The 27,749-nt window shown below is 40.4% G+C and overlaps 1 protein-coding gene and 3 non-coding genes across 5 annotated transcripts; all 4 read left to right on the plus strand.

Moving 5' to 3' along the window:
• The first annotated feature begins 610 nt into the window (after nt 1-610).
• KANSL2 (KAT8 regulatory NSL complex subunit 2) lies at nt 611-27,338 on the plus strand. 2 transcript variants are annotated; one of them, XM_066368828.1, is made up of 10 exons: nt 611-693; nt 1,240-1,498; nt 2,309-2,487; nt 2,913-3,027; nt 10,250-10,417; nt 10,636-10,798; nt 12,222-12,318; nt 16,690-16,943; nt 22,946-23,065; nt 23,765-27,338. In XM_066368828.1, the coding sequence occupies exons 2-10, from the start codon at nt 1,248-1,250 to the stop codon at nt 23,894-23,896; spliced, it is 1,479 nt and encodes a 492-aa protein (XP_066224925.1). In that variant the 5' UTR covers nt 611-693; nt 1,240-1,247; the 3' UTR covers nt 23,897-27,338. The 2 variants fall into 2 exon arrangements, with proteins under 2 accessions (XP_066224925.1, XP_066224926.1); XM_066368829.1 differs by having other exon boundaries at nt 16,690-16,841.
• On the plus strand, nt 12,407-12,543 carry LOC136396104 (small nucleolar RNA SNORA2/SNORA34 family). The gene has a single exon (XR_010749524.1). It is a non-coding gene; the product is annotated as a small nucleolar RNA SNORA2/SNORA34 family (small nucleolar RNA).
• LOC136396106 (small nucleolar RNA SNORA2/SNORA34 family) lies at nt 21,639-21,771 on the plus strand. The gene has a single exon (XR_010749526.1). It is a non-coding gene; the product is annotated as a small nucleolar RNA SNORA2/SNORA34 family (small nucleolar RNA).
• LOC136396105 (small nucleolar RNA SNORA2/SNORA34 family) lies at nt 23,405-23,541 on the plus strand. Its single transcript, XR_010749525.1, has one exon. It is a non-coding gene; the product is annotated as a small nucleolar RNA SNORA2/SNORA34 family (small nucleolar RNA).
• Nucleotides 27,339-27,749: the final 411 nt, after the last annotated feature.

The raw sequence follows: 27,749 nt of genomic DNA on the forward strand, positions 1-27,749 counted from the left end.
CCTAAACCACAGCTCATATTTCCTTATTCTCAGTCCAATGTTCTTTACTATATTAGAGGCAAAAGGGATATAGGAGGAGGGCTGGGTTCAAATTTGCCTTTCTTCCCATTTACTACACATGGGCCTATCCTGTTCTTCACTTATCTGTAAAATGGAGATAATAGCCTCTACATCTTAGGGTTGCTCAGAAAATTAAATGTTTATGTATGTAATTTCTCAGGCTCAGTAAATACTCAGTAAATGAACTGCTCACAACAGAAAAACTATGGTCTTTTCCCGTATAAGCAGTGTAAAACGTCTGACTTTTTATTCGTTGTGTAGGTGTGCTGAGGTAGCAGCAGGCAAACACCACAAACTGAGCGCCCGAAAACGGCCTGAAAAAAAGCCACGCTTTGAAGTGAAATGACAAACTGCTCCCGCAGCCAGCGCGCACGCCGCCTCACTCTCCCGGGGGAGAAGTTCTGACAGACAGGTCGACTCACCTACCCTAGTCGCACATTTTTCAGGGACCAGCCCCTCCCCCCCCCCCCCCGGCCGCCGGCAGGATAACGGCCTCGACCAATGGCGTCGCGTCGCCATAAGCGCAGTAGCCAATCAGCGGTTGGGAGCCCGGAAAGGCGGGGGGCCGAGTTAGAAACGGCTGACGACGCCAGAAGAGAGAGCAGCGTGGCTTGGCGTGGCGGGGCGGCTGAGGTAAGATGTGGTGGTGGTTGACTTCATCTTTGCAGTTACGCCGCTGCCTTGTCCCTTTTGCCCCCTCGGAGGTGATACTCTACCTCGGTCAGCGTCCGGGTCACTCTCCTCTAATAGGCTCTTAGGACCGACCTAGATTCTCTGGTGCCTGGAGCCTTAGGACAAAATGGCGCTCGCACGGGCAGCCGGGAGTCGGTTGGGCTCAGCAGCGAGCTCAGGCGGGCTGGGACAAAGGCAGCTTGCAGGGGACGGGGGCGGGGCGGGGCGCGGCTCTGGCGTTGCTGCCGCCGCGTGGGGCTGGCGCTGATGGTCCCACCTCAGGCCGCGGCGGTGCGCGTCCTTGAGATACTTGGAGCGTGGAAGTGTTCGGAGTGGGGGAGGGACTGGCGGGAGAAGTGGAGGGGAGGCGGGTTCACTAATGCCTGGGAGACAAGGAGAGTGACTTCTGGTTGTCCTTTAGAAACTACTCGCGGTCTGCCCGGATATTGCGAAGGAGGAATTTTTGGCAAGGGTAAGGGCTTTTTGATTTTTTGTGTGATCCTGCAGGTTTTGGTATGAACAGGATTCGGATCCACGTCTTGCCGACCAATCGGGGGAGGATCACCCCAGTGCCCCGGTCTCAAGAGCCCCTGTATTGTTCATTCACACATCGCTCATGCTCGCAACCTCGTCTGGAGGGGCAGGAATTTTGCATTAAGCATATCCTTGAAGACAAGAATGCGCCCTTCAAGCAATGTAGTTATATATCGACGAAGAATGGGAAAAGATGTCCCAGTGCTGCCCCGAAGCCTGAAAAGAAAGATGGGTATATGTGTAGATGTTTTTGTCGTTCGTACTTTTAGTTTTAAAGTGAGAGCGGAATGGGGTATGATGATGTGGGCTTTAGCGTAGCCACCGAGTTGTTAACTAAGGTGCTTGTATTGTAGAATTGGGATTACAGTATGCATATTTCCTTGGAAAATAAAAAAAAATTAAAATGGTGAAAACTGGAAGGACATTACCTCCAGTTGGGCCACACAGCTCATTTCTTTGGATATTTTCCTTTATCTTTAAAATATAAGGGATACTCTAGATTTTTCTTTAACCGGGGGACCATGGCTTTTTTGGCCATCTCTGAACCTTGTTAAATCGTAGGCAGATGTGTATTATTCTGGGAAAGGCTTAATAGCTTTCAATATCTACAAAGGTATCCATACAGGAGCAAACTTTAGTAGATAATTCTGCATATACCTTTTAGTTTTAAAATTGTGTGTGACATCTTACTACTATGTATTAATATTGAAATAAAATATAGAGTTGCCTTCTGGAAGCAATTTTGAAAGATGAAAGAATTTCTTATTTGTTGTGAGATGTCAGCATTTTTATAGCTGAAATGTTTTGGTTGATGAGGATAGAGCACTACACTATACTACCTGTATTTCCCTTTAGTAAAACCAAGTAAGTTGACCTTGGGCCAGTTTAATTACTCTGCCTCCCTGAACTTTTAAATATTTGCAAATGAATATAATGATCTATTTAATTTCCTGAAAATGATCTAAGCATCAGTGAGTACAAAAATCATTGAACTTTTTAAAGAAAGAACCTGAGTATAGAATGTTAATATTTGTTTCCTTAGGGTCTCCTTCTGTGTTGAACATGCCCGTAGGAATGCCCTGGCACTTCATGCTCAGATGAAGAAGACCAATCCAGGGCCTGTGGGTGAAACACTCTTGTGCCAGCTGAGCTCATATGCTAAGACAGAGTTGGGGTCTCAGACTCCAGAAAGCAATCGCAGTGAAGCCAGCCGAATTCTGGGTAAGGATCTTCTCTCCTAGAATGAAAAGGGAGGAAGAAAGGTAACAAAAAACTTACTTTGGTTTTAGCACAGTGCCTTGAATATATATGATACTGGATAATACAATGTTACTAATTGATTAGCATTTTGGTGAGATTCCAGGATTGCTGGGTTGTTCACCAATTCTTTTCAGTTTGAAGTAGTATATGTATACTTAGGTTCACTTTCCCAAGTTTATAACTGTTTTCTTCATGGTTGTTTTTATACTTACCATCCTTGATAGGTAAGGTAATTTCAGGAAACAATTTTGAATTGGACTTTCTAATCGAGGGCATGGTTAACTTGCTTAATGTTAAGATTTGGGTTGATGTGTTAAGTAATCTAGTGTTGTGTGGAGTTACAGAGGTGGGAAGTCTTAATAGCTGCTCTCCCTTCCTTGCCTCAGATGAAGACAGCTGGAGTGATGGGGAGCAGGAACCCATTACTGTGGATCAGACATGGAGAGGTGACCCTGACAGTGAAGCTGATAGCATAGACAGTGATCAAGAAGATCCCTTAAAGTAAGTTTTAATTCCACATAAAGCCTTTAAATATTTTATGTAGTTAGTATGTGGAATGTAGTGCTGCATACTGTTAAACCATTAATAACCTAAGAGGGTTGAAGATAGCATAGGTATTTGTGAGCAAAAACAGCTTCCGTATGTTCAAGTGTCAGAATTCATCACCATCTTGCTTCAGGGCAGGATTTGATTCTTTTTTAGAAGTCTTGGATTTGAGAAAAAGTTTAGACATTAAATTCTGTACCTGAGAAAGTATAGGAGAGAAAATAGGACATTTCTTGGACATAGGAGTGGGAGGTCAGTAGAGAAATGCTTAGATCAATTAGAAAAGAGAAAATTGATATGAATGTGTTCTTGGCTTATGCTTCAGGAATAATAAAGTGATTGTGTTTGCATAGCTACATTTTTGCAAAGTTAAATTTTAAGAATTTTAGGATATTTTAAGAATTTTCTTTGGTTTTATGCCTAAGAAAGAGAAACTGATTTAGAAGCTAGGAAGTGAATAATTAGCTTAATTATATCTTACTACAGTTTTCCTCTCTGCATAACACATGATCATCTTAGGAGCTGTAGAAAGGTAAAAACATTGCTACTCCTAAGTCTCATATTTCTGTGTCTCATGGTTTGGGTGAAGTTTAATTTGTTTTTTTTTTTTCCTTCTTTCTGACTTCTGTTTCTCAATACTTTCTGACAGTTTTGGTAGAAGTATTTAAATAGTGAGAGAGGTGATGAACTTTTGATTAGAATTTTTGTTGAACTTCAGTTTTCAGAGTTTTCTTCATTGGCTCGGATTCTGAGGTTTATAAGAAGTTACTGAGGATTACATTTTCCGAGAAGAATAATTTCATCTATTTCTCTTGAGTAACCTCAGTGTAGTCAGCAGTTCGGGAAATACTTTTTTGAGAAGTTCATCTCTAAGTATTTTGAGAAGGAAAGTTTGTTGTATAGCAAGATTCTTTCACAGGTCCTGGTCAGGTTGCAGCGTGGCCCAGTATGCCAAGATTGTGTGTTCAATTCCTGGTCAGGGCACATATAAAAATCAACCAGTGAAGGCATAAATAAGTGGAACAACAAATCAGTGTTCCTCCCTTCCTTATCCTCTTTCTAAAATCAAAACAAACCAAAAAAGATTCTTTCACAGTAGTAACTTGATACCAAGCATTTGAACCTTTTTTTTTCATTGTGCTTCTAGAAATACCAAACTTGTTGGTTTGAAGAGGTACGTGCTCTGTAGGTTCACAAAGTGACTGCTGGCGTGGTAAAACACTCAGCTTTGAAGGTCCAGAAACTTGATTTTATCATTAGTAATCTGAAGAAGATCAATGAATGAAAATAGAAGACTGTCTCTAGGTGACACATTCATATTAATCTAACTTAAAAGAGACTGCTATATAAGCCAAAATATCAGTTATTGTGAAAAGTAAAACTGTTAAAAGGACTAGGTATTTGATGTTAGTTTCTCCTAAAAGGAACATACAAAGGGCAAAATTTCCCAAATATGTCCAACTATTAGGAAATGAAATATGGAGCTTTTTAATAATTCTGTCAGGGAGCCTGACTGGGTGGTGGTATCACAATGGATAGAGTGTCAGCCTGGACCCAGGCTTGAAACCCCAAGGTCACTGGCTTGAGCCCAAAAGACACTGGTTTGAAGCCCAAGGTCACTGGCTTCAGCAAAGGGTCACTCTCTCTGCTGTAGTCCCCCTGCCCCATCAAGACACATATGAGAAAGCAATCAATGAACAACTTAAGTGCTGCAACTATGAGTTGATGCTTCTCATCTCTTTTCCTGTCTCTTGCTTAAAAAAAAAGTTCTCAGTGAAATTATCCGGAAAAATTTTTGGCTCATTAAAATATCTGCAGTTTTAGGAATATCAGTAGTATTGTTAAGTGTCTGCTAATATTTTATTAATATGGCTACATATTACTGTCTTGTTATGTTTAATACAAGTATTTATTTAATGAAATTATTATTTTAGCGAAAGAGATAGGGATGGACAGGAAGGGAGAGAGATGAGAAGTATCAGTTCTTCATTGTGGCACCTTAGTTGTTCACTGATTGTTTTCTCATATATGCCTTCACGGGGTGGGAGGGGGCTACAGCTGAGCCAGTGACCCCTTGCTCAAGCTAGCGACCATGGGGTCATGTCTGTGATCCTGTGCTCAAGCCAGATGAGTGTGCACTCAAGCCGGTGACCTTGGGGTTTCAAAGCTAGGTCCTCTGTGTCCCAAGCCGATGCTCTTACCTACTGCCCTACTGCCTGGTCAGGCTGAAATTCTCTTTTTTTTTTTTGCTAGAGATACAGAGAGAGGGACAGATAAGGACAAACAGACAAGAAGGGAAAGGGATGAGAAGTATCAGTTCTTTGTTGTGGCACCTTAGTTGTTCATTTGTGTGTGTGTGTGTTTATTTTTCTGAAGCTGGAAACGGGGAGAGACAGACAGACTCCCGCATGCACCCGACCGGGATCCACCCGGCACGCCCACCAGGGGGCGACGCTCTGCCCCTCCGGGGCGTTGCTCTGTTGTGACCAGAGCCACTCTAGCTCCTGGGGCAGGGGCCAAGGAGCCATCCCCAGTGCCCGGGCCATCTTTGCTCCAGTGGAGCCTCACTGCAGGAGGGGAAGAGAGAGACAGAGAGGAAGGAGAGGGGGAGGGGTGGAGAAGCAGATGGGCGCCTCTCCTGTGTGCCCTGGCCGGGAATCAAACCCGGGACTTCCGCATGCCAGACCGACGCTCCACCACTGAGCCAACCGGCCAGGGCCCCTTAGTTGTTCATTGATTGCTTTCTTACATGTGCCTTGACGGGTTGGGGTAGCTACAGCAGAGTGAGTGACCCCTTGCTGTTCAAGCCAGTGACCACGCACTCAAGCTGTTGAGCCTGTGCTTAAGATGGATGAGCCCATGCTCAAGCTGGTGACCTCAGGGTTTTGAACCTGCATCCTCTGCATCCCAGTCCGATGTTCTATCCACTGCACCACTGCCTGGTCAGGCTGAAATTCTTTTAATTAAATTTTTTTTATTTTTGGCAACAGTGTTGGACATAACTGGGTGCACTTTTTGAATTATGAGCGATTTACAGCATGTACCTTTGCTTGCTTGTTTCAGAAAGGGTCCTTTTTGTATTTAGGATGAGGTTGTTAGAGATTGACCTAACTAGAGTTACTGTTGGCATTGTTTCCTTTTCCCCTTGTAACCATTTACTTAATTGCTTTGTAAAAGTAATTTTTTTTCTTAAGTGAAATGCCAGGAGGAGAGAGACAGACTCCCACATGCGCCCCAACTGGGATTCACCTGGCAAGCCCCCTACCCACTGATGCTCTGCCCATCTGGTGCCACTGTTCCATTGCTTGACAACTGAGCTATTTAAGTGCCTGAGGCGAGGCCATGGAGCCATCCTCAGTGCTTGGGGCCAGTTTGCTCCATCTGAGCTGAGGGTGTGGGAGGGGAAGTAGGGAGGGGTGGAGAAGCAGATAGTTGCTTTTCCTGTATTCCAAGAGGGAATTGAACTCAGGACATTCACATGCCGGGCTGAAGCTTTACCATAGAGCCAACTGGCCACGGGCATGGTTCTTGTATTATTTTATTTTAAAATTTTTCTATTGATTGAGACAGAGAGAGAAAAGCATCAACTCATTGTTCCACTTAGTTCTATTTAGTTGTGTGCTCATTGATTGCTTCTCCTTAGTACCCTGACCGGAGATCGAACCCATGACCTTAGTGTGTGGGGATAATGCTTACTTTACAGTCACCTGGCCAGGGCTATGTGGCTGCTGCTTTATGTACTTAGAAGATTTCTGTTTGGCTAGATTTCTGGTGGTTCTGAAAGACGGTTGTGCTGTGGTTTTGTAATTTTTTTTTATTTTTTACAGGGACAGAGAGAGTCAGAGAGAGGGATAAATAGGGATAGACAGACAGGAACAGAGAGAGATGAGAAGCATCAATCATCAGTTTTTCATTGCAACACCTTAGTTGTTCATTGATTGCTTTCTCATATGTGCCTTGGCTGCGGGCCTTCAGCAGACTGAGTAAGCCCTTGCTTGAGCCAGCGACTTTGGGTCCAAGCTGATGAGCTTTTTGCTCAAACCAGATGAGCCCGTGCTCAAGCTGGCGACCTCGGGGTCTCAAACCTGGGTCCTTCCACATCCCAGTCCGATGCTCAATCCACTGTGCCACCGCCTGGTCAGGCGGTTTTGTAATTTTTAAAAAATGTTTATTTTATTGATTTTAGAGAGAAGAGAAAGGTGAAAAGGGAGAGAGAGACACTAACATCAATCTCTTCCGATGTGTGCTCTGACTGGGGATTGAACCAGCAGTCCCTGTACTTTAGAACGATGCTCTAACCAGCAGATCTGTCTGTCCAGGGCTGGTTTTGTTGGAATTCTGGAATTTTGATGTGGTTGTGGGAGGTTGCAAGTACCACATTTACCTACTCCATCTAAACTGGAAGCTTCTTTCTTGAAGATGAATTCTAACAATGAAACCTTGACTTACAGCCCAGGCCAGATAGCTTGGTTGGAGCATCATCCTGATATGCCAAGATTGTGGGTTTGATCCTTGGTCAAGGAACATATAAGGATCAACCAATGAATGCATAGATGGGTGGAACAGCAAATTGATGCTTCTTTCTTTCTCTCTCAAACCAAATAAAAAGACAAACCTTGATATATTTGTGCATGTCAGAGCAAGGGTAGTTAGAACAACTAGCTGTGAATATCTGGAACATCCATCTTTATATATAAGTGACCCATTTGTCACATGAACTAGGCATTAATATTAGGGTGCTCAACCCCTATGCTCTCATTTGATTTGTGGTAAGTTCTAATTGTAATATCTTTCCATTTATAAATTCTAGTTCCCACACCATTGGTTAAATTCTCTTCTGATAGGTACAGTGAATTTAATTTCATTTTAATAAACTTTATATAGCATAAGGACTCTATTTTAGGTTTGCAGGTGTAGCCTGTTTTCCTGAAGACATAACCTGGTTACCTTGTTTAGACATTAGTTTTAAAACCTGTTCACATTTTTTTTTTATAATCTTGGGTTTTGTCATTTCTATAATATGCTGGTTTTACTCTTGTTTCTGTTTTTAATTTCTGTTCACTTAATTTTACTTCAGAGTACTTAGTAGTTATACTTCTCTTCTACACAGGTAGTCTTGACTCATTTATATTTAAGAAAAAGCTGGCAGAGATTACTTGCTTTCATTTCTAAAGTTAATAATTTTATGGGTTTCAGTGACTTAACAGTTGCTCTTAAAGCATAATTTTTGTATTTAAAATTAGTCTAAGTATGTAGTTTGTATGTATTCTAAATAAAAAATAATTTTAGTCAAAATACGAAAATATTAAGTTACAGTGTCTGTCAAGCTTGCTTTTCTTGGTATAGAATAATCACACAAGACAAATAGAACCAAAAAATCTTTTAAATTAATTTATAATTTTTTTTTTTTGCAACAGAGGGGACAGATAGGGACAACAGACAGGAAGGGAGAGAGATGAGAAACATCAATTCTTCATTGCACCAACCTTAGTTGTTCATTGATTGTTCTCTCATATGTGCCTTGATGGGGGTTTGGGGATCTACAGGCGAGCCAATGAGCCCTTGCTCAAGCCAGCAACCATGGGGTTGTGTCTATGATCCCACGCTCAAACCAGTGTGACCCTGTGCTCAAGCTGGTGAGTCTGTGCACAAACCAGATGAGCCCACCCTCCAACCAGAAACTTCGGAGTTTTGAACCTGGGTCCTCTGCAACCCAGGCTGATGCTCTATCCACTACGCCACCTTCTGGTCAGGCTAAATTTGTAGTTAATCTTTTAATTTTGAGTTACTTTGTAACTTCATTAACCACTAGAATAACCTTTTTTTTTAAAAGTTCTGTTGGCAGCAGAAGTTAGTAAAGTTGATGTGGATTATCTAGATCAGAGGTCCCCAAACTGCAGCCCGCGGGCCACATGCAGCCCCCTGAGGCCATTTATCTGCCCTGCTGCACTTCTGGAAGGGGCACCTCTTTCATTGGTGGTCAGTGTGAGGAGCACAGGATGCATCCGCCTCCTCAGTATTACTTCCGGTGATGCGGCACGCACTCCTCAGGGCTCTGGAAGCCTGTCATATCACTTGTTATGGCTAGCAGTGACAAATAAGGAACCAGACATTGACCATCTCATTAGCCAAAAGCAGGCCCATAGTTCCCATTGAAATACTGGTCAGTTTGTTGATTTAAATTTACTTGTTCTTTATTTTAAATATTGTATTTGTTCCCGTTTTGTTTTTTTACTTTAAAATAAGATGTGTGCAGTGTACATAGGGATTTGTTCATAGTTTTTTTTATAGTCTGGCCCTCCAACGATCTGAGGGACAGTGAACTGGCCCCCAGTGTAAAAAGTTTGGGGACTCCTGATCTAGATCTTTGGTAATTAGGGTTAACCCAAGGTACTGTTTTTATTGTTTTGTTTTGTTTGTTTGTTTTTAATGATTTTTAGAGAGGAGAGAGAGAGGAAGGGCAAGCCCAGGGCTTTGAACTGGCAACCTCATCGTTTCAGGTTGTTTTACCACTTTGTGACCACAGGTCAGGAAGGGCACTGTTTTTTGAACAAGAAAATGAGCTGAGGACAGTGATTAGCCATTGTGACCAGTGTTTGAGGACTCGTGTATGTAAGCTCCAATATAGGAGTGTATTTTTAAAATAGAAGTTGTAATTCTTTATCTTTTATATTTTAATTAAATTATATTAAGGTACAGGCTATAATAAATTGAGCACTTTTAGGTTGTCCTGACTGATAAGTGATTTTTCTGTATTATTAGATGGAATAAGAATGTAGATTAATAAAAAATTTTTTGAGTGTTTTGTACCAACTTTTTTTTTTGTAGCTTTACTTTTTTTTAAACAATGCAGATAACTTGGAAAAAATAATGGAATATCTTTCCTTTCTCATATTGTGAAATCATATATTAGTGACCATTCTTGGAGAGTTTTCTTCTTTTTATGTATTTTTCTATTTTCAATTTTTAAAAATCTTTCTTTTGTTTGTTATTGGTCATTGTTTTACTTTCTTTTTTAAAAAAATAAATTGAATAGTAAAATGGATGAAAAGATTCTTGAGGTGATTGTCTCGGCACTGACTGCTTATTAAATAATGTCTATTCTTCCCTTTTCTCTTAAGCTTGGGTTTCATTATTTTGTTTTCTTACGCTTTGCTGAATTTTCTATTTATTTCAGACATGCTGGTGTCTATACAGCTGAAGAAGTGGCTCTGATTATGCGTGAGAAACTGATTCGTTTACAGTCTTTGTACATTGATCAGTTTAAACGACTTCAGCATTTGCTCAAAGAGAAGAAGCGGCGTTACTTACATAATCGCAAAGTGGAACATGAAGCTCTAGGCAAGTTTTATGCTAGTTGCAGCAACCTGTTGTAGGTTCAACATGTGAACCCACATTCTGGTAGTAGTTAGATTTATTATCTCTTAATATCTGGAATGGAGAAGAGTTTGCTTTTGAAACTGCCTATCTTATGGCCCAAAATTTTTCTGTTCTTGTTAATTTGGAGACAAACCCTTGATTGGTTGGCAGATAACATCTTGGCTGTTGTGACTCTCCAGGTAGTAGTCTCCTGACTGGCCCAGAAGGGCTTTTGGCCAAAGAACGAGAGAACTTAAAGCGTCTAAAATGTCTTCGGCGGTATCGTCAGCGCTATGGAGTAGAAGCCTTACTGCATAGGCAGCTGAAGGAACGCAGAATGCTGGCCACAGATGGAGCTGCCCAACAGGTAATTTGTGTATGTACTTCTAAGGTGAATACATTTGCTTTATTTATAAAGTTAAGGTAATCATCAAAGCATTGTTGTACAGTCTTGGCTCTGACTTCTGACTTATTGGATGTGGGGTATATTGAAAGAGCACTTAATCTGCAAGTCTGAAGACACAGGTTCTAGTCTTAGTTCCCTTCTGACCAGTTCTGTGCCTGCATTGATTACTTCTCTGGGCCTCTATTCTCATCTGTAAGTTGAGGGATTGCCATGGATTTCTCAGTTCTTTGGTTCAGATATTTATTAGTTCAGAAATAGGCACATGTTAAGCCGAAGTTCCTTGAGAATCTTGTTTTAGGAAGCTGGAAGAGTGGCAGAATAGTATGGGAAGTCGGATTGATAGAGAGCAGAATTAAGTGATCACTCTTAAATTTGTTTCTTAGGCCCTTGGTCTCTGCTTCAATAAGGGTTTTTTTGTTTGTTTGTTTGTTTTTTGGTGGTAGAGACAGAGAGAGGGACAGACAGGCAGGAAGAGAGAGAGATGAGAAGCCTCAATTCTGCGTTGCGGCTCCTTAGTTGTTCATTGATTGATCTCTCATATGTGCCTTGACGGGAGGCTATAGCAGACGGAGTGACCCCTTGCTCGAGCCAGCGACCTTGGGCTCAAGCTGGTGAGCCTTGCTCAAACCAGATGAGCCTGCACTCAAGCTGGCGACCTGGGTCCTCCACATCCCAGTCTGATGCTCTATCCACTGCGCCACCGCCTGGTCAGGCAAGGGGTAATTTTATTTTTATGTTTTATTTGTTGAGGTTCAGTATAAAATTACAATTTTGAAAAGGATTCTGCTAAAAGATAAAGTAGTTTGAAAACCTTTAGCCTGTATCACACTTTTATAATAGATGAGAAGTAAATTCAAATTTGGGTTGACTTGTGCATGAGATGAAAAATTTTACTTTCACCTGACCCGGTGGTGGCGCAGTAGATAGAGCGGCGGACTGGGATGCAGAGGACCCAGGTTTGAAACTTTGAGGTCACCGGCTTGAGCGTGGTCTCATCTGGTTTGAGCAAGGCTCACCAGTGTGAGCCCAAGGTCGCTGGCTTGAGCAAGGGGTCACTTGCTCTGCTGTGGCCCCCCCTCGCCCCGTCAAGGCACATGAGAAAGCAATCAGTGAACAACTAAGGCACAGCAACAAAGAATTGATGTTTCTCATCTCTCTCCCTTCCTGTCTGTCTGTCCCTCTCTGTCACACACATAAAAAAATTATTTTCCTTTTACATAGTATTGGTGAATAAATTTAAATGTTGAATTTTTTAGCTTTTAAAGATAGATGTACCTTTCTTACATGTTATAGCTAAATATTCTCACAGGTAATTGATTGTATGTTCTTTTGAGTGTTGGTTGAATTTCTTTTTAACTTAATCTGTTTTTTTTTTTCATTTTAGGCTCATACCACTCGTTCCAGTCAGAGGTGCTTGGCCTTTGTGGATGATGTTCGATGTTCTAATCAGTCTCTTCCAATGACCAGACACTGCCTTACCCGTATCTTTTTACTTTTTTCAGTTTGCTAGCTAGACTGAAGGCTAGTGGGAAACTGATAATTTGCTTAATTGAAGGTTTTTGTTTTCCTTTGGCCCTTAATCAAGGCCAGCAGTTTGCTGAAGCTGCTGGTTTCAAGCAGGAGCCTAAAGAAATGTCTTTCTATGGTCTGTTGGCCATTTCATAACTTAAGGAATGTAATGGTCAATTCATTAGAAAGAAACATGAGTTATTGATGACAGGTGTGGGCTAATATTTAATTGTTAGTTAATACTGGAGTTGCAGGATACAGAGATCCTTGATTTAACCTGTTCATTAGAATTATAATACTGTTAAATCCAGTTACTACAGAACAATTACTGTGGGTTTTCTACCAGTAACAGTAGGACAGTTCTGAACTGTGAGCTTCCTCTGAGTATTATCCTTTTGTGTGGTCAGGGTCCTAACTTATATTTTTAGACCTTATTCAAATTAGAAACTTAACTGTTTCCAAAAATGAGATGATTATCCCCCAGTTAGTTTGCTTTTGATCCATCATAGTCTCTTTTGATTCTGCTGTAGGACTATATTTACTATCAGACAACAAAACTTTTTGAACTGTTCATTATTTTGTGAAAGTACATCTTTATTATGGACATTAATCGAGAAAGTTACTTTCACTGTAAAAGCCTTGGTTAAATATGATCTTTATTATATGAAAGGCATAAATAAATCTTGCTGGATTACATTTGCCTGGCAAGAGATAAAATATATTGGGAAAGTAAAATGTATTTTTTTCAGTAGGAGAACTTTCCCTTGGTCTTTTGAAAGGAAAACTGACTTTTTAAAATCTTTTTATCAAATATTTAACCAATTTATTATTATTTATGTATTAATTTAGTGATTTAACGAGAGAAGAAGTGGGAGAGAGGGGGACATGGAGTTGTTCCTATATGTGCCCTGACAGGGGATAGAACCAGCAACCTCTGCACTTTGGGATGATGCTCTTAACCAACAGCTATCTGGCCAGGGCTATTAATTATTGCAGTAACTGTCTGATAAAGAATTACTGTCATTAATATATAAAACACTTGTGCAAAGTAATTAAAAACAAGTTAAATGCTCAAATATAATTGGGCAAAATCTGTCTTTGGACAGATTAAGTAGAAGTGGCTGATGGTTGAATAGTGCTTATCATTACTATAAAAAATGAAATAGGAAATAAGACAAGTGCTTTGATCTATGAATTTGATAACATTAATGAGTGAATTTCAAAAGTTGGTGATGGTGTGGTGAAATGGACCCTCTAAATGCTGCCAGGGGGAATAGGCTTTTTAGAAAGCAGTTTGACAATATTTATATTCTTCGCTATAATATCTGGGAATTTATTTTAAGGAGATAATGAAATGCAGACCAGTGCTACATAAAATTTCTCTAATTGGAGACAGTCTTAAAAATTTCAGAAATGGGAGAGGGGTAATCATGATACAACATAATATGGATTATGTTCTGTCATTAAACATTTAACAAAATTTATAAAGGACATGGGAAAGCATATGGTAATAACAAAAATAGGATATGGAATTCTGTAGAGTATGTGGGGTTTTTTTTGGTAGAGTATGTTTTAACTCTCTACCATTTAACATGGAACTAAATACTGGGAGGGAGTAAAATAGAAATGTGACTATTGGATGGTGGGGTTACAAATGCCCTATTTCCACCTGCTTTGAACTTCTTAGGTTTTCAGTAGTTTGAATTACTTTATTAGGCAAAAATTCCCAATTTACAGGTATTAAGGAGTATTTTAGAATTTTCTTATGGTGCTATATATTCAAATACTTTATGAGAATATTCATATTTTAAAAAGCAAAGTTGAAAATAAAATGTATTTAAAAAGAGAAGGGAAGTATTTTTTATGCTCTTTTTCTTTCTACTTCATAGTTTTCCTAAGTCACTTACCCTTCCTTAAGTCCTTATCCCAGAGAAAGATGCGACTGCCATTGGTGACCTGTTAACTCTTTACTCTGGTCTAATGGAGACAGCACTGGCCTGAAAGTGAAGGACGCAGACACTAGTTGTAGGTCAACTTGTTCCCTTCTCTTTGTCTCTGTTGTCCCCATCTGAAAGGATTGGGGTGGAGGAGGATGGGGTTTTCCAGGATACATGATATTAAATAAAAGACTTATGAAAGTCCTTTAAATTCCATGAAAAGAAGTTTGATTAAAACATTTAATGGATTAATATTTTAAATATTAATAATTTAAATAAGATTGGGTTTATTTTAAGCACATAGAAACTGCAAAGTCTGTTCTCATTAAATTCATGTTTGTTCATTTGCTCATTCATTTTCATTCAGTAAACATTTATGTACTATTTATTCTTCCTTTAGAGTAGAAATTCTCAACTGGGGGTCATTTTGTCCCATTTAGCAATCTATGGAGACCTTTTTTGCTTGTTATACATTACTCCGATGGAGGTGCTACTGACATCTAGTGGGTACAGGCCAGGAATGCTGTTGAACACCCTGCAATGAACAGGACAGCCAATAATGTCGTTAGTGCCAGGGCGTAATGGATTGAAATAATGGCTTTATTCAAGAATTTTTATTCAGTTTAAAAATTATAATGTATTAGATCTTTTAGTTTTTAAAAATTCCTTAAAATTTTATTTTTAAATATTTATTTTGCAGTTACAGTTGACAGTAATCCTGGATACAATCAATTTGTAGAAAATTGTGCTTTCTTACTTTAATATAAGCCCAAATTTGAAATAATAGGAAAATAACCATGCAGTCAGGATTATCAGAAATGATAACACTTAAGTTAAATGTGCTTTGTAGAGTAACTTGAACTGTAATTTTGTTACTTGATCTACTCATGATTTCAGTTTTGATTCATCCTACAGAGCTTCTTTGTCAACTTGGAAATAATAGCCCTTTTCTGCTTTTCTGCTTCTAGCCTTAACATCATTGGCTGTCCTGTTTGAGCTCTTGGAGTGTTCCTGGAGTACTTTCTATCCATAGGCTTTCATAAGCAAAATTATCTTCGTCCCTTTCTCTTTGGGATAATAACAAGACTCCTCTGTATTAACACCCCCCCCCACACACACACACACAAAAGGGTATGGAAATATATATATTATTTATATATATTCTGTTTTAATTTTATGGATTTTAGAGAGAGACACACACAGGAATATTGATCTGTTCCTGTATGTGCTATGATCAGGGATTGAACCGGCAGTACTCTAAGCTATCTGGCCAGGGCTGGAAATATATTTTTACTTCCTTTTCAGGATATGCTAGCTAGTCACTATTACTAGAGTTTCCATTTTCCCAAGTCCTCTGCTGTTTAAAAAAAATTATTATTGCCTGACCTGTGGTTGTGCAGTGGATAAAACGTCGCCTTGGAACTTTGAGGTCACTGGTTTGAAACTCTGGGCTTGCCCAGTCTGGGCAAATATGGGAGTTGATGCTTTCTGCTCTTCTCTCCTCTCTCTCTTTCTCCCTCCGTCTTCCCCCCCCCCTCTCTCTTTATCTTGCTTTCTCTTCCCTCTTTAAAATGAATGAATAATATCTTTAAAAAAAATTATTGGAAACAACATCTCGCAAACTTTGCCAGTCTGCTTAATGAAGTGGAAACAAGTTTGTATCTCTTGACTTTTTTTTTAAGTTTTTTTTTTTTTTTTTCTTTACAGAGACAGAGAGAGGGATAGACAGGGACAGACAGACAGGAACGGAGAGATGAGAAGCATCAATCATTAGTTTTTCATTGCATGTTGCAACAACTTAGTTGTTCATTGATTACCTTCTCATATGTGCCTTGACCGCAGGCCTTCAGCAGACCGAGTAACCTCTTGCTTGAGCTAGCAACCTTGGGCTCAAGCTGGTGAGCTTTTGCTCAGACCAGATGAGCCTGTGCTCAAGCTGGCAACCTCGGGGTCTCGAACCTGGGTCTTCCGCATCCCAGTCCGACGCTCTATCCTCTGCGCCACCGCCTGGTCAGGCTCTCTCTTGACTCTTTGAAGAGGTTGGTAGAGGTCTCTGCGGGGTATTTTTGTTTGTCATGACATGCTGTTTCTGAATAGCTGTATATTCTTAGGCTTGTTACTGCTTTTTGCTTAGCACTGTATTTTCAGATGTTTTGTGTTTGACCTTAAAAAAGAACAAGATTAGTGTGTCTAGTTTAAATGACTAGGATCTTGAAATGGAGGTTGGGGACTACTTTTAAAATTACTGGAAGAGTAGAATTAGAAAAATTTAATAGCTACATTTGTTTCTGCATCAGATGTAACCAGTTATCTTGTGTAGTCTAGACCTTGTTTTACATGGCAGACACTTCCTTGATTTGTACCTCCCATAGATCCATTTTATTTTCCTTGACCATTTTTCTACAGATATCTGTCAGGACACGAATCAGGTTCTCTTCAAATGCTGCCAGGGGTCTGAAGAGGTACCCTGCAACAAAGCAGTTCCTGTAAGCCTCTCTGAGGATCCCTGCTGCCCACTGCATTTCCAGTTGCCTCCTCAGATGTATAAGCCCGAGCAGGTACTGTCTGTGCCAGACGATCTGGAAGCCGGCCCCATGGATCTGTACTTGAGTGCTGCTGAGCTTCAGCCCACTGAGAGTTTACCTCTGGAGTTCAGTGATGTAAGTTAGAGAAGCTCTGCTCTTGTTAGCCCTTGAGACAAGGCCTTATTTATTAATGGCAAGAATAGGTTGGTCTTTTGTGGTCGGGAGAGTTGATAAAGTTTTTGAAATGATAATGTGCATGATTGTATGTGTAAGCATATACATTTAGAGACAGTTTAAATTGGCAGAAGTTTTTCTGAGGGAATTATAAAAGAAATTGTAAACTAAGGGAAGTTAGAAAATCAAGATTATGGTTGGATTTGGTGCAGCCAGAAAATTTGGTAACCATCCACAAGGTGAGTGATTCACTGAGATCTTATACAAACAAGTTCTGATATATACTCGTTAGTGTTTATTTGTATTTTGGCTCTGTGTAGTAAGGGGTTTCATTTTCAGATTAATGTGTGTCCCAAAAAATCTAAACTTAACCTTACTTCTGGTTACTGTTTTTCAATTTTGATATGTTATTACATATGACTAGAACAACAGGGATCTCCCTGAATGTTGACTTTTATAACCTTCTAAGTAGTACACTACTCTGCCTTTTTCAGCTTGTTTTTATTAAGTGAGAGGCAGGGAGGCAGAGACAGACTCCTGCATGCACCCTAACCAGCTGGGATCCACATGGCAGGCCCCTTACTGGGCGATGATCTGTGCATCTGGGGCTGCTGGTCTGTTGCTCAGCAACTGAGCTATTTTAGCACCTGAGGTGCTGCCATGGTGCCATCCTCTGTGTCTGAGGCCAACTTTCTCAAACCTTTCAAGCCATGGCTGCAGGATGGGGAAGGTGGGGATTGGAGAGGGAGTGGAGAAGGAGATGGTCGCTTTTCCTGTGTGCCCTGACTGGTAAATTGAACCTGGGACTTCCACATGCTGGGCTGACATTCTACTGTTGAGCCAACTGGCCAAGGCCTTCAGCCTGGTTTTTGATTGGTCCCATCCCATATACCCAGCTCAGATTTTGTTTCCCTAATTAGCACTACCCTACTATTTGACTTTAGGGATACATTGGTCTTTGTCTTGGCACTTTGTTAAATCTTGAGCCTTTTGGATCAAGGTCTTCATTATTCTGAAGTCTTGAATTTTATACTAAAGGTACTTGTGTATAACCATGACCTGCTTAAGGTGACAAATCTAAATGGAAAATTCAATAATAGGTTGCAAGATTGTTTGCCAAGGGTGGAAGCGATTTGAGTGGCCTCAAGATACACTATAAAAAGGTGCTAGGTTAGAGTAATAAATGAAATAAATGGCATTAAGAATAAACTGACAATTTTCCTCCTCCTTTTTTTAGATTTATATGTTATTTATGAGTATAATAAATTTATGGTTTTTATTACTTCATTTATAAAAAAATTTTTTTAAATCCTGATTATATTTGCTCTTTAAAAAGTTTCAAAAAACTTATAAAAAAGAAAAGTTTCTTTCACACAGACTCATAAAATTTGAGAACTAGAAAGGGGCCTTAGAGATAGACTCCAGTGTTTCCAAAACTTTTCCACTGAGATTATATTGAAGAGAGTCAATGGATAGATAGCTCTAGGCTGGGAAGGATAGATTTTTGTCTCCTTCATTTTATATGTGTAGAAAACCCAGAGAGGAACTTTTATTTTTTACAAACTTAGTAATATGAGCTTTGTAGGATCTAAAAAAGGACCTAAAAACCACCTAGTTCTTTTCAAATATTAATGTACATATGTAAAAGCCTAGTATGTGTTTTATATAGGTGTACTAGGTTATTAATGTTTGTCATTTAATAATTTCTAGAGCCATTTCTGTTTTGATCACTTTGCTTTTTCGTATTCACCTTTTTTTACCATATTAGTTTTAAATGATGTTTTCTTTCTCAAACTTTTGATAATCTAGAGTTAAGAAAATATGACTCAGTATGTTTGAAGAATATATTATTTGCTCTTTGAAGAATATTTATGCAAAATACTAAAGATTGTAAGATGTGATTATAGACAACTGACATTTAAATCTTAATTTAAGAAAAATTTAAAAATACATATTGTCAGATCTGTTTATATGTGACATGGAGTTCTTAAAGAATATATGAGGGAAAAAACCCTTTTGAGAATCCAATGTGTTTTTAAGATGGACCTTTGTTAGAGGTAAAAATAAACATCCTGCTATTTGTAATTGATAATCTGTTGTATTCATATTGATATGTTTTTGATGAACCACATTGGTTTTATTCTTAATCTTTGGAGGTAAAAATTTTCCAGAAATTGTTGAAACAAAATTCAGTTTTAGGAAAGAATTTTTTTTTTTTTTTTTTTTTTAAGTGAGAGGAAGGGAGATGAGAAGCAATGATTCATAGTTGCGGTGCCTTAGTTGTTCATTGATTACTTTTTCATGTGTGCCCTGACCCGGGGGGGGGGGTGGTGGTGGCTCCAGGAGAGCCAGTGACCATGGGGTCATGTCTGTGATCCCACGCTCAAGCCAGTGACCTTGGGGTTTCAAACCTGGGTCTTCAGCATCCCAGGCCAACGCTGTGCACTGTGCCACCACCTGGTTAGGCAGGAAAGAATTTTTGTGCCCCCACAAGTTGTGGATATATTAGTATAAAATTTTTCTGTGAGAAAAGTGATTTCTTAATTATATGAATTTCACCAAGCAATTTTGATCCCTATGTTCTTAGATATCATTTCTATAACTGTCAATAAATTCTAATAACTTTAGTCATGGGAAGGCAAGGTATGAGTTATTAGTATGTGAAAAAATTCAGCCTTTGATTCTGGATATTACACCTGTCTTATTTTTTGTGCTTTAATCCAAGGGTATTTGGCAAGTAACATCCTAATAATTTAATCCTAATAACTTTGAGTTTGGTCTATGTGTGTGGTTTTTGAGATCAGAACAGTCGGATTCTCTTAAAATGTTTTGATGCTTGCCTCTAAACATTCCTGTTATGGTAGGCATTTCTGCTAATTGTTTCTTCCTCTCTTATTTTAGGTTCCTTTCCCCAATTTTAATTCTTGTTAACAGACAGCATTGTGAATATGTGAGAAAAGCCTTATCAGTATCTATTTTCCTTTGAAAACATTACCCTACCATTATCATCTTGACTTGGAAACCTGTGCCTCACCACTTAAATGGGTTTTTTAAATTCCAAGTTAATTATTTATATAATGTGCATAGTAAAAGAATTGAAGAAAATAGTTCACTTTCTTGTTAACCATGTGAGAACACTGGTTTCTGTGGCTATTACAGAAGTTTCTGAATATTACACATCTGAAATGAATGTTAGATAGCTGACTGTATCCTTTTCTCTGTGTTTCTGCTTAAGTTCAGCAGCTGGAAGTCCAGTGTTCTGTTCTGTTTTTTATTTATTTATTTATTTATTTATTTATTTATTTATTTTTGTTCTTTTTTTAAAAATTTTCATTTGCCTTATTTTTTGCTCCCTAAGACGTACTTTTCCCCAAAAAATGTGGAGGGGGAAATGCCTGTGCATCTAATGGAGCGAAAAATACAGTATTTTATTAAATATTTATTTATTTTTTTTCTTTCTTTTTTTTTTTTTTTTTTAACAGAGGCAGAGATAGACAGGGACAGACAGACAGGAATGGAGAGAGATGAGAAGCATCAATCATCAGTTTCTCGTTGTGAGTTGCGACTTCTTAGTTGTTCATTGATTGCTTTCTCACATGTGCCTTGACCGTGGGCCTTCAGCAGACCGAGTAACCCCCTTCTGGAGCCAGCGACCTTGGGTCCACGCTGGTGAGCTCTTTGCTCAAACCAGATGAGCCCGCGCTCAAGCTGGCGACCTTGGGGTCTCGAACCTGGGTCCTTCCGCATCCCAGTCCGATGCTCTATCCACTGCGCCACCACCTGGTCAGGCTTATTAAATATTTTAACACACCATTTGGTTCAGATTTTTTTTTTTTCCTTAAAACCCTAGGTTTATGGTCAGGTGCATCTTACGGGGTGAAAAATTCGGTATTGATTTTAGAGAGGAAGTGAGAGAGACATTGATATGTTGTTCCATTTATTTATACATTCATTGGTTGATTCTTATATGTGCCCTGGCCAGGGATAGAACCTGCAGCCTTGGTATATCAGGATGACGCCCTAACCAATTGAAATACCCAGCCAGGTTTCATTCTTTCTCTTTTTTATTTCTTTTTACCTTTAATTATTTTGAAGACGTGATTCTTATTTTTGGTGATTCACCAAAGGGAAAGGATTTTAAACTCTTTTTAAGACTTGTTTGAAAGTATAGAACTAAGTGAGCTTCTCATGAAATTAGATTACTGGAAACATGGAATCTATAAAAGTAGATTGAATGCAGGAATGTACAAACCTTTGGGTAATTTTCACTCTTAGGTAGGAGAGTTTAGTGATATAAAAGTGTTTCACACATTGTCTGAGCCATTGCAATAGTTTAAGTCAGGGGTCCCCAAACTTTTTTCACAGGGGGCCAGTTCACTGTCCCTCAGACCGTTGGAGGGCCAGACTATAAAAAAAACTATGAACAAATCCCTGTGCACACTGCACATATCTTATTTTAAAGTAAAAAAACAAAACGGGAACAAATAACAATATTTAAAATAAAGAACAAGTAAATTTAAATCAACAAACTGACCAGTATTTCAATGGGAACTATGCTCCTCTCACTGACCACCAATGAAAGAGGTGCCCCTTCCAGAAGTGCGGCGGGGGCCGGATAAATGGCCTCAGGGGGCCGCAGTTTGGGGACCCCTGGTTTAAGTCCTGAATCAAGGCCATTGGTTTATAGTGGCTGTTGGTTTCAAACAAGAGCCAAAAGCAATGTTTTCCATAGTCTGTTGGCCATTCAGGACCTCAGTGGGAATGGCCAATTCAGTTGGAAGAAACATAATCTGTAGAACATAATGTCTTTGTCTTTTGCTATTTTTACAGAACAATTGAACGATGTTAGACTTAAAATTCAGGAACTACTCTGTGGAGATAGGAACTTAACCAAAATAGTATTTTGTAGCTATTAAGAGACTTTTGAGTGTTTTGTCCTTTCTCATTTCTCTCTTCTCTCCCTTTTCCTCTTTTGCTTACAGCCTTGCTTTGTGGCTGTTAGGACATTAACCAAGAGACTCATATAGTCCAATAGTTTAAGGCAGTATTTCAGTTTAATTTGCAATTATTGATTGCAAAAATATACTTTTTTTTTTTTTGTATTTTTCTGAAGTTGGAAATGGGGAGGCAGTCAGACAGACTCCGGCATGCCCACCAGGGGGCGATGCTCTGCCCATCTGGGGCGATGCTCTGTTGCAACCAGAGCCATTCTAGCACCCGAGGCAGAGGCCATAGAGCCACCCCCAGCGCCCCGGCCAACTTTGCTCCAGTGGAGCCCTGGCTGCGGGAGGGGAAGAGAGAGACAGAGAGTAAGGAGAGGGGGAGGGGTGGAGAAGCAGATGGGCGCTCCTGTGTGCCCTGGCCGGGAATCGAACCTGGGACTCCTGCACGCCAGGCTGACACTCTACCACTGAGCCAACTGGCCAGGGCCGAAAAAATATACTTTTTTAAAGCTACTGTGGTGCTCTGTGCTTTATATTTAGCATCAAGAAAAAGAATTCTTAATGCTTTTGGATCTTATCCTATTTGTTGGGCATTATGAGAAAGCTTTTATTTTTATTTATTATTATTATTTTTTTTTAACTGAGAGGAAAGATAGACTCTCACATGCACCCAGACTGGGACGCACTTGGTGATAACTCCCGTCAGGCTGACACTCGAACCAATTGAGACACTGGCTGCAAGAGTGAAAGAGGGGGAGGGAAGGGGGAAAGGGAAGGGAGAGAAGCATGTGCTCACTTCTCTTGTGTGCCTTGACCGGGAATCGACCCGGGATGTGCATACACCAGGCTGACACTGTATCCATTGAACAACTGGCCAGGGCCAGGAAAGTCTTTTTGATTGAGGTAGGGAAGGGGTAAGGGAAGTATGGGAAAATTGCTTTGTGTTTGCTGAAAAATATGCCGACTACACCAGTTGGTTCCCTTGGTATTGCTGATAGGCATTTCTCTTTCTTTTCCTAGGACTTGGATGTTGTGGGTGACAGTATGCAGTGTCCTCCTTCACCGTTGCTTTTTGATCCTTCACTAACCCTTGAAGATCATTCAGTCAGAGACACTACTGAAGGCCCGGTGGATATCTTGGCAAGTGCAGAACAGCCCAGCCAGGCTTCCCTCTTGTAGTCACCCAACCAGGCAGAGGGGTTTCCCTGCTGGCTCTCCTAGCATGTACTTCCAGGGAGTGAATGGAGTTGTCATCACACGGAGACTGTAAAGGCGTTCCAGGTGACAGTTCTCCAAATGGGCCCTTAGAACCCGTGCTCTCCAGTTGGAGAGCAGAACACAAATTTATTTAGTTAACTCAACAAGGCATCTAGGTAAATTCCTGTTAAGGGAGAGTGCAGCAGTGGAATTGTTTTCATCACAGGGTAAGGATAAGTAATATGATTTGGTTTCTTTCTCTGAGCTTTGGGTGGGATATGAATGGCCCTGACTGAAGACCAGCAGTTATACTATAGCTGTTGGTTTCAAGCAGAGGCCCAAAGGACTGTCTTCCTGTGATCTGTTGGTTGTTCTGAAAACTCAGTACAGAATGACTGTTTCATTCGGAAGAAACAACCTACAGCTCTTCCTCCCATTGGGAGAGCCTCAGGAATGCTTCAAGTAATGACTTCTGACTACAGGGGTCAGGGACAATTGAGTATAGGGAAGAGCAACTGCCTAGTTATTTGATTTCTGCTGTCCTGTTCTTGGTGCTATGATACATGGACATTGATAAGTCAGACTCATGCTTTAGACCACGGCACATGAATTTGTAATCTAAGTGACTTTTCTTTTTAACAGGGCCAGATGCAGATGGCTGGAGATGGGTGCAGATCACAAGGATCTCGAACTTCTGAGAAAGCCTCTACACCATTGCCTCAAAGTGGAATGGCTACTGCTAATGGGAAGCCAGAACATACTTTTGTCAGTTGATAGTGCATTTTGGGAATCATTTGACTTTGGAGGATTTGAATTTTCCATTCTTTAAAGAAGTATTTCTGATTGTCTCGCTAAAGAAGTACCCAGAGTACTTTGTTTCTCTTCTGGGTTGAGTACTGTAGTCAAGCATATACTAAATTTTGGAGGAAGGGACCCAGTAGTGTCTTAAAGTTGTGGGTATCTTCCCACTCTGGGCAAGGAAGAGAGAGGTGAATCCTGTCAGAGCTATTGGAATTGAGCAAGTATTAAACTCTGCCTATGGGAGAGACATTTTTATAAGGAGATATTTCAAGTTTTAGAACAAATCCACGTGTTTAAGAGGGAGATGTGTACTCTTGGATATGGATGGACCCAATGTTTGGTTATTGCTAACAACCTATGTTTAAGTCTTGTCTCACCTCCTACCTAATTGGGTAATCTGACACCCCCCCCCCCCCCCCCCCCGTTGAATTCTGAACTAGAACCTCATAAAATAACCCACAGGCCTGGGTCCTCCTTAACCATCCATCTTGCTTCAAACCTATATAAAGTTCTGTAGTGACTATCTTATGTAAAATACCATAAAAAAGTTATATATAGTTTTTGTTAAATGTTATAAAAATAGGCCATGGCTCAAATGGTTTGAGCATGTTGTTCTTGGGCACTGAGGATGGCTCCATGGCCTCACTTTAGGCACTAAAATAGCTAAAATAGCTCGGTTGCCTGAGCAAAGGAGCATTGGTCCCAGATGGGCAGAGCATCACCCAGTAGCGGGCTTGCCAGGTGGATTCTGGTCAGGGTGCATGCAGGAGTCTGTCTGCCATTCTGCTTCTCACTTAATAAAAAAAAAAAGTTATGAAAATATAAAACAATCACTTGAATGGATGTTTTGTTCATATTTGAGAGTGTGTATAACACATACACATACATAGAATTGCAGGTGGTCCTTATGGTGCTGTTTCTAACTGTAAAACTCCTAGAGAAGTTGGGTCTGATGCTGGATCACAGAGATAGGCATACATTTGTCAAGATCATTTTGATGAATCTAAAGGTAGGGTTAAAATAGAAATTCAGGTAGGGTTGATTTACCTATGCTAGAAGTTATCTATTATTATAATGCATTATGACAAGGAGGCCAAAGATTATCTTATGTAAGAATTGAACTGAGGGCCCTGGCTGGATAGCTTGATTGGTTTGAGTATTGTCCTGATACTCAGATTGTGGGTTCAGTCCCCCGTAATAAAAAACATCAGTTTTACTTGAGTTTAAATATTTATATCCAGAGAACGGTTGAAAGTAACTCAGAAGACCCATTGGGGGCCCTAGCTGGCTGCCTCAGTGGATCCAGTGTCAGCCTGGCATATGGATGTCCTGGATTCAGTTCCCAGTCAGGGCAAACATGAGAAGTGACCATCTGCTTCTCTTCTCCCTCCTTCTGCCCCCTTTTCTCCCTCTTCTGCTCCAGCAGCCAGTGTCTCCATTGGTTCAGTTGGTTCCAGTGTCTGTTCCAGATGGGGTTGCCAGGTTACTTCCAGGTTGGAGAGTGTGTGGGAGTCTGTCTCCCCTCCTCTCACTTAAGAAGAAGCCCCATTGGATGAATTTCCAAGGCCTTTCATAGATCTTGAAGTATACTTTGAGTTTGTGGTTCCCACTGCTTTCTTGCCTTTACACCAAGAGAAACTACTAATGCAGCTATAAACAATAGCATGCCTGCTGCTGCAACAAGATTCCACTATCTTACTCCTTTTTTAAACAAAATGATCTACACATCACTAGCTCCTACCCATCACTCAAAATTATTTTGTACACTAACAGGCCCATGAGCGCTTTTCTAGGATAGGGGAAGGGAAGTAGAGGCCAGGGAATTAGCACCCCAGAAATTTTCATAGCCAGTCTTGCAACTCAGCCAGCAATGGTGGTTTTGAGAAAGCCACGTAAGCTAGCTACTCCTCCAAGGTCATGGCTTCTATTAGGCACAAGGAAGACCAAGATTTGGTAAAAAGAAAAGCTTCAGACTGCACCAGTATCTGAGAAAGTCTGCTGACAAGTCCCTAGGCAAAATTTTCCTGTTATAATAAATGGTTTAGTACTCTTGTTTTCAGTTTTGGCAGCCCCCTGAGGGAAGTGCAACCTCAGTATGGCACCTTACATCTCTAAAGGTGGGTGATCTTGAAGCTGTTAACTGCTTGCAGTACATACTCGAGATTTGGGTGGCATACTCCAATGGCCACTACGTTCTACTTAAGACTCCTTTCTCTCTATGTGTGCTCACAATTCTTGAGAGGCTTATTAGCAGAAAGATAGGGAGACAAATTACAACTCCCATTGTTGCAGTTTGTCTTGGGCCACGACTTGTAGACACTTCACTAAACATTCAAAATACCCTTCATCTTTGATTATGTTGGTTGGTCTTGGTAGATGATGTGGGAGTGTGAACCTTATCAAATTTTTTTTTTTTTTTTTTTTTTGGTGACAGGGACAGATAGGGACAGACAGGAAGGGAGAGAGATGAGAAGCATCAATTCTTTGTTGCGGCTCCTTAGTCTCCTTAGTTGTTCATTGATTGCTTTCTCATATGTGCCTTGACCAGGAGGCTACAGCAGAGTGAGTGACTCCTTAAGCCAGTGACCCCGCGCTCAAGCTGGTGACTGGGGTTTCGAACCTGGGTCCTCTGCATCCCAGTCTGACGCACTATCCATTGTGCCACCGTCTGGTCAGGCTACACCTTACAAATTATTGAGTCTTGAGCCTTTGGTAATCATACCATTCTCAGGCCAGGGTTGCTGCACATGTCTGGTTACAGTTGGGCAATGTGATAACCAAGCTGCAACTGTAGTAGAATAATCATCTCCCAAGATGTCCATAGCCTAATTCTTGGGTCCTATGCATAGATCACCTTACTTGGCAAAAGAAAATAAGAACATGGTTACGGTTAAGGGGTTTGGATGGGGAAAGTATCCTGGATTATTAACAATCAATCCAGTCTAATCTCCAGCCCTTAAAAGTGGAGAACCTTTCTCAGCTGTGATCAGAGAAAAATGACAGTACAAGAACTATTCGGTGGTGGTTCTGAGATGGTACTATGTACAGGGACCAGAAAGAGGCCTCGTTGCTGAATGTGGGGGGGACCAGGAAGAAGTGTTTAGTTGGTAAATATGGGGGACCAGAAATCTAGTTGCTAAACTAAATATGGTCCCCAGCTGACAGCCTGAAAGAATCAGACCTCAGTCTTATACTGCAGAGGACTCAATTTGGCCAACAAACTGAATGAGGAGGAGATGGACTGCCCCAGATTCTACGGAGAGGAATACAACTTGCCCATACCTTGATTTTGGCCTGGAGGGACCTGTATTGGGCTTATAACCTATAGAGTTTAAGATAATACATTTCTATTTTGAAACTACTAAGTTTGTGGTAATTGATTATAACAGCAATAAAAAGCCAATATAGCATCCAAGTTGATGATCTGGGTTTTCCTAATCTTGTTGAATGAAAGAAGCCCTACGTTCTCTGCCGATCAATTGTCCTTTGAAAATGGAGGCTCCTTTCCTGCTTGTTTCTGGATGGTCTGGTGACAGCTGTAGCTATAGTTCAACTTGCTGTGTCTCCTGGCAAGACCACACCACCTTTGGGACCAAGACCTTACAAAGCCTAAAGTTGTGAGATGGGTCACTGGGTGTGATGAATAGGGTTACCCCGCTTCTGTCCCTTGGTCCTAAACCCATGTATTCCTAATGAATGGAACATAGCACTTTATATATAGAGATTTCTGATTTAGTGCATATACTGTATCTGAAAGGATGGCATCTATCCTTGCAAAGTATTTCCTTCAAGCTGGTGTTCCAACTGGACTTTAATAGCCATTCTG

Source organism: Saccopteryx leptura, chromosome 2 (assembly GCF_036850995.1).
Source record: "Saccopteryx leptura isolate mSacLep1 chromosome 2, mSacLep1_pri_phased_curated, whole genome shotgun sequence".
Classification (NCBI taxonomy): Eukaryota; Metazoa; Chordata; class Mammalia; order Chiroptera; family Emballonuridae; genus Saccopteryx; species Saccopteryx leptura.

Bases quoted from the DNA above. Each gene is read 5' to 3' on its own strand.
- KANSL2 (XM_066368828.1), top strand. From the start codon at position 1,248: ATGAACAGGATTCGGATCCACGTCTTGCCGACCAATCGGGGGAGGATC. The intron at 1,499-2,308 runs GTATATGTGTAG...TTGTTTCCTTAG, and splicing joins AAGCCTGAAAAGAAAGATGG to GGTCTCCTTCTGTGTTGAAC. The intron at 16,944-22,945 runs GTAAGTTAGAGA...TTCTTTTCCTAG, and splicing joins TACCTCTGGAGTTCAGTGAT to GACTTGGATGTTGTGGGTGA.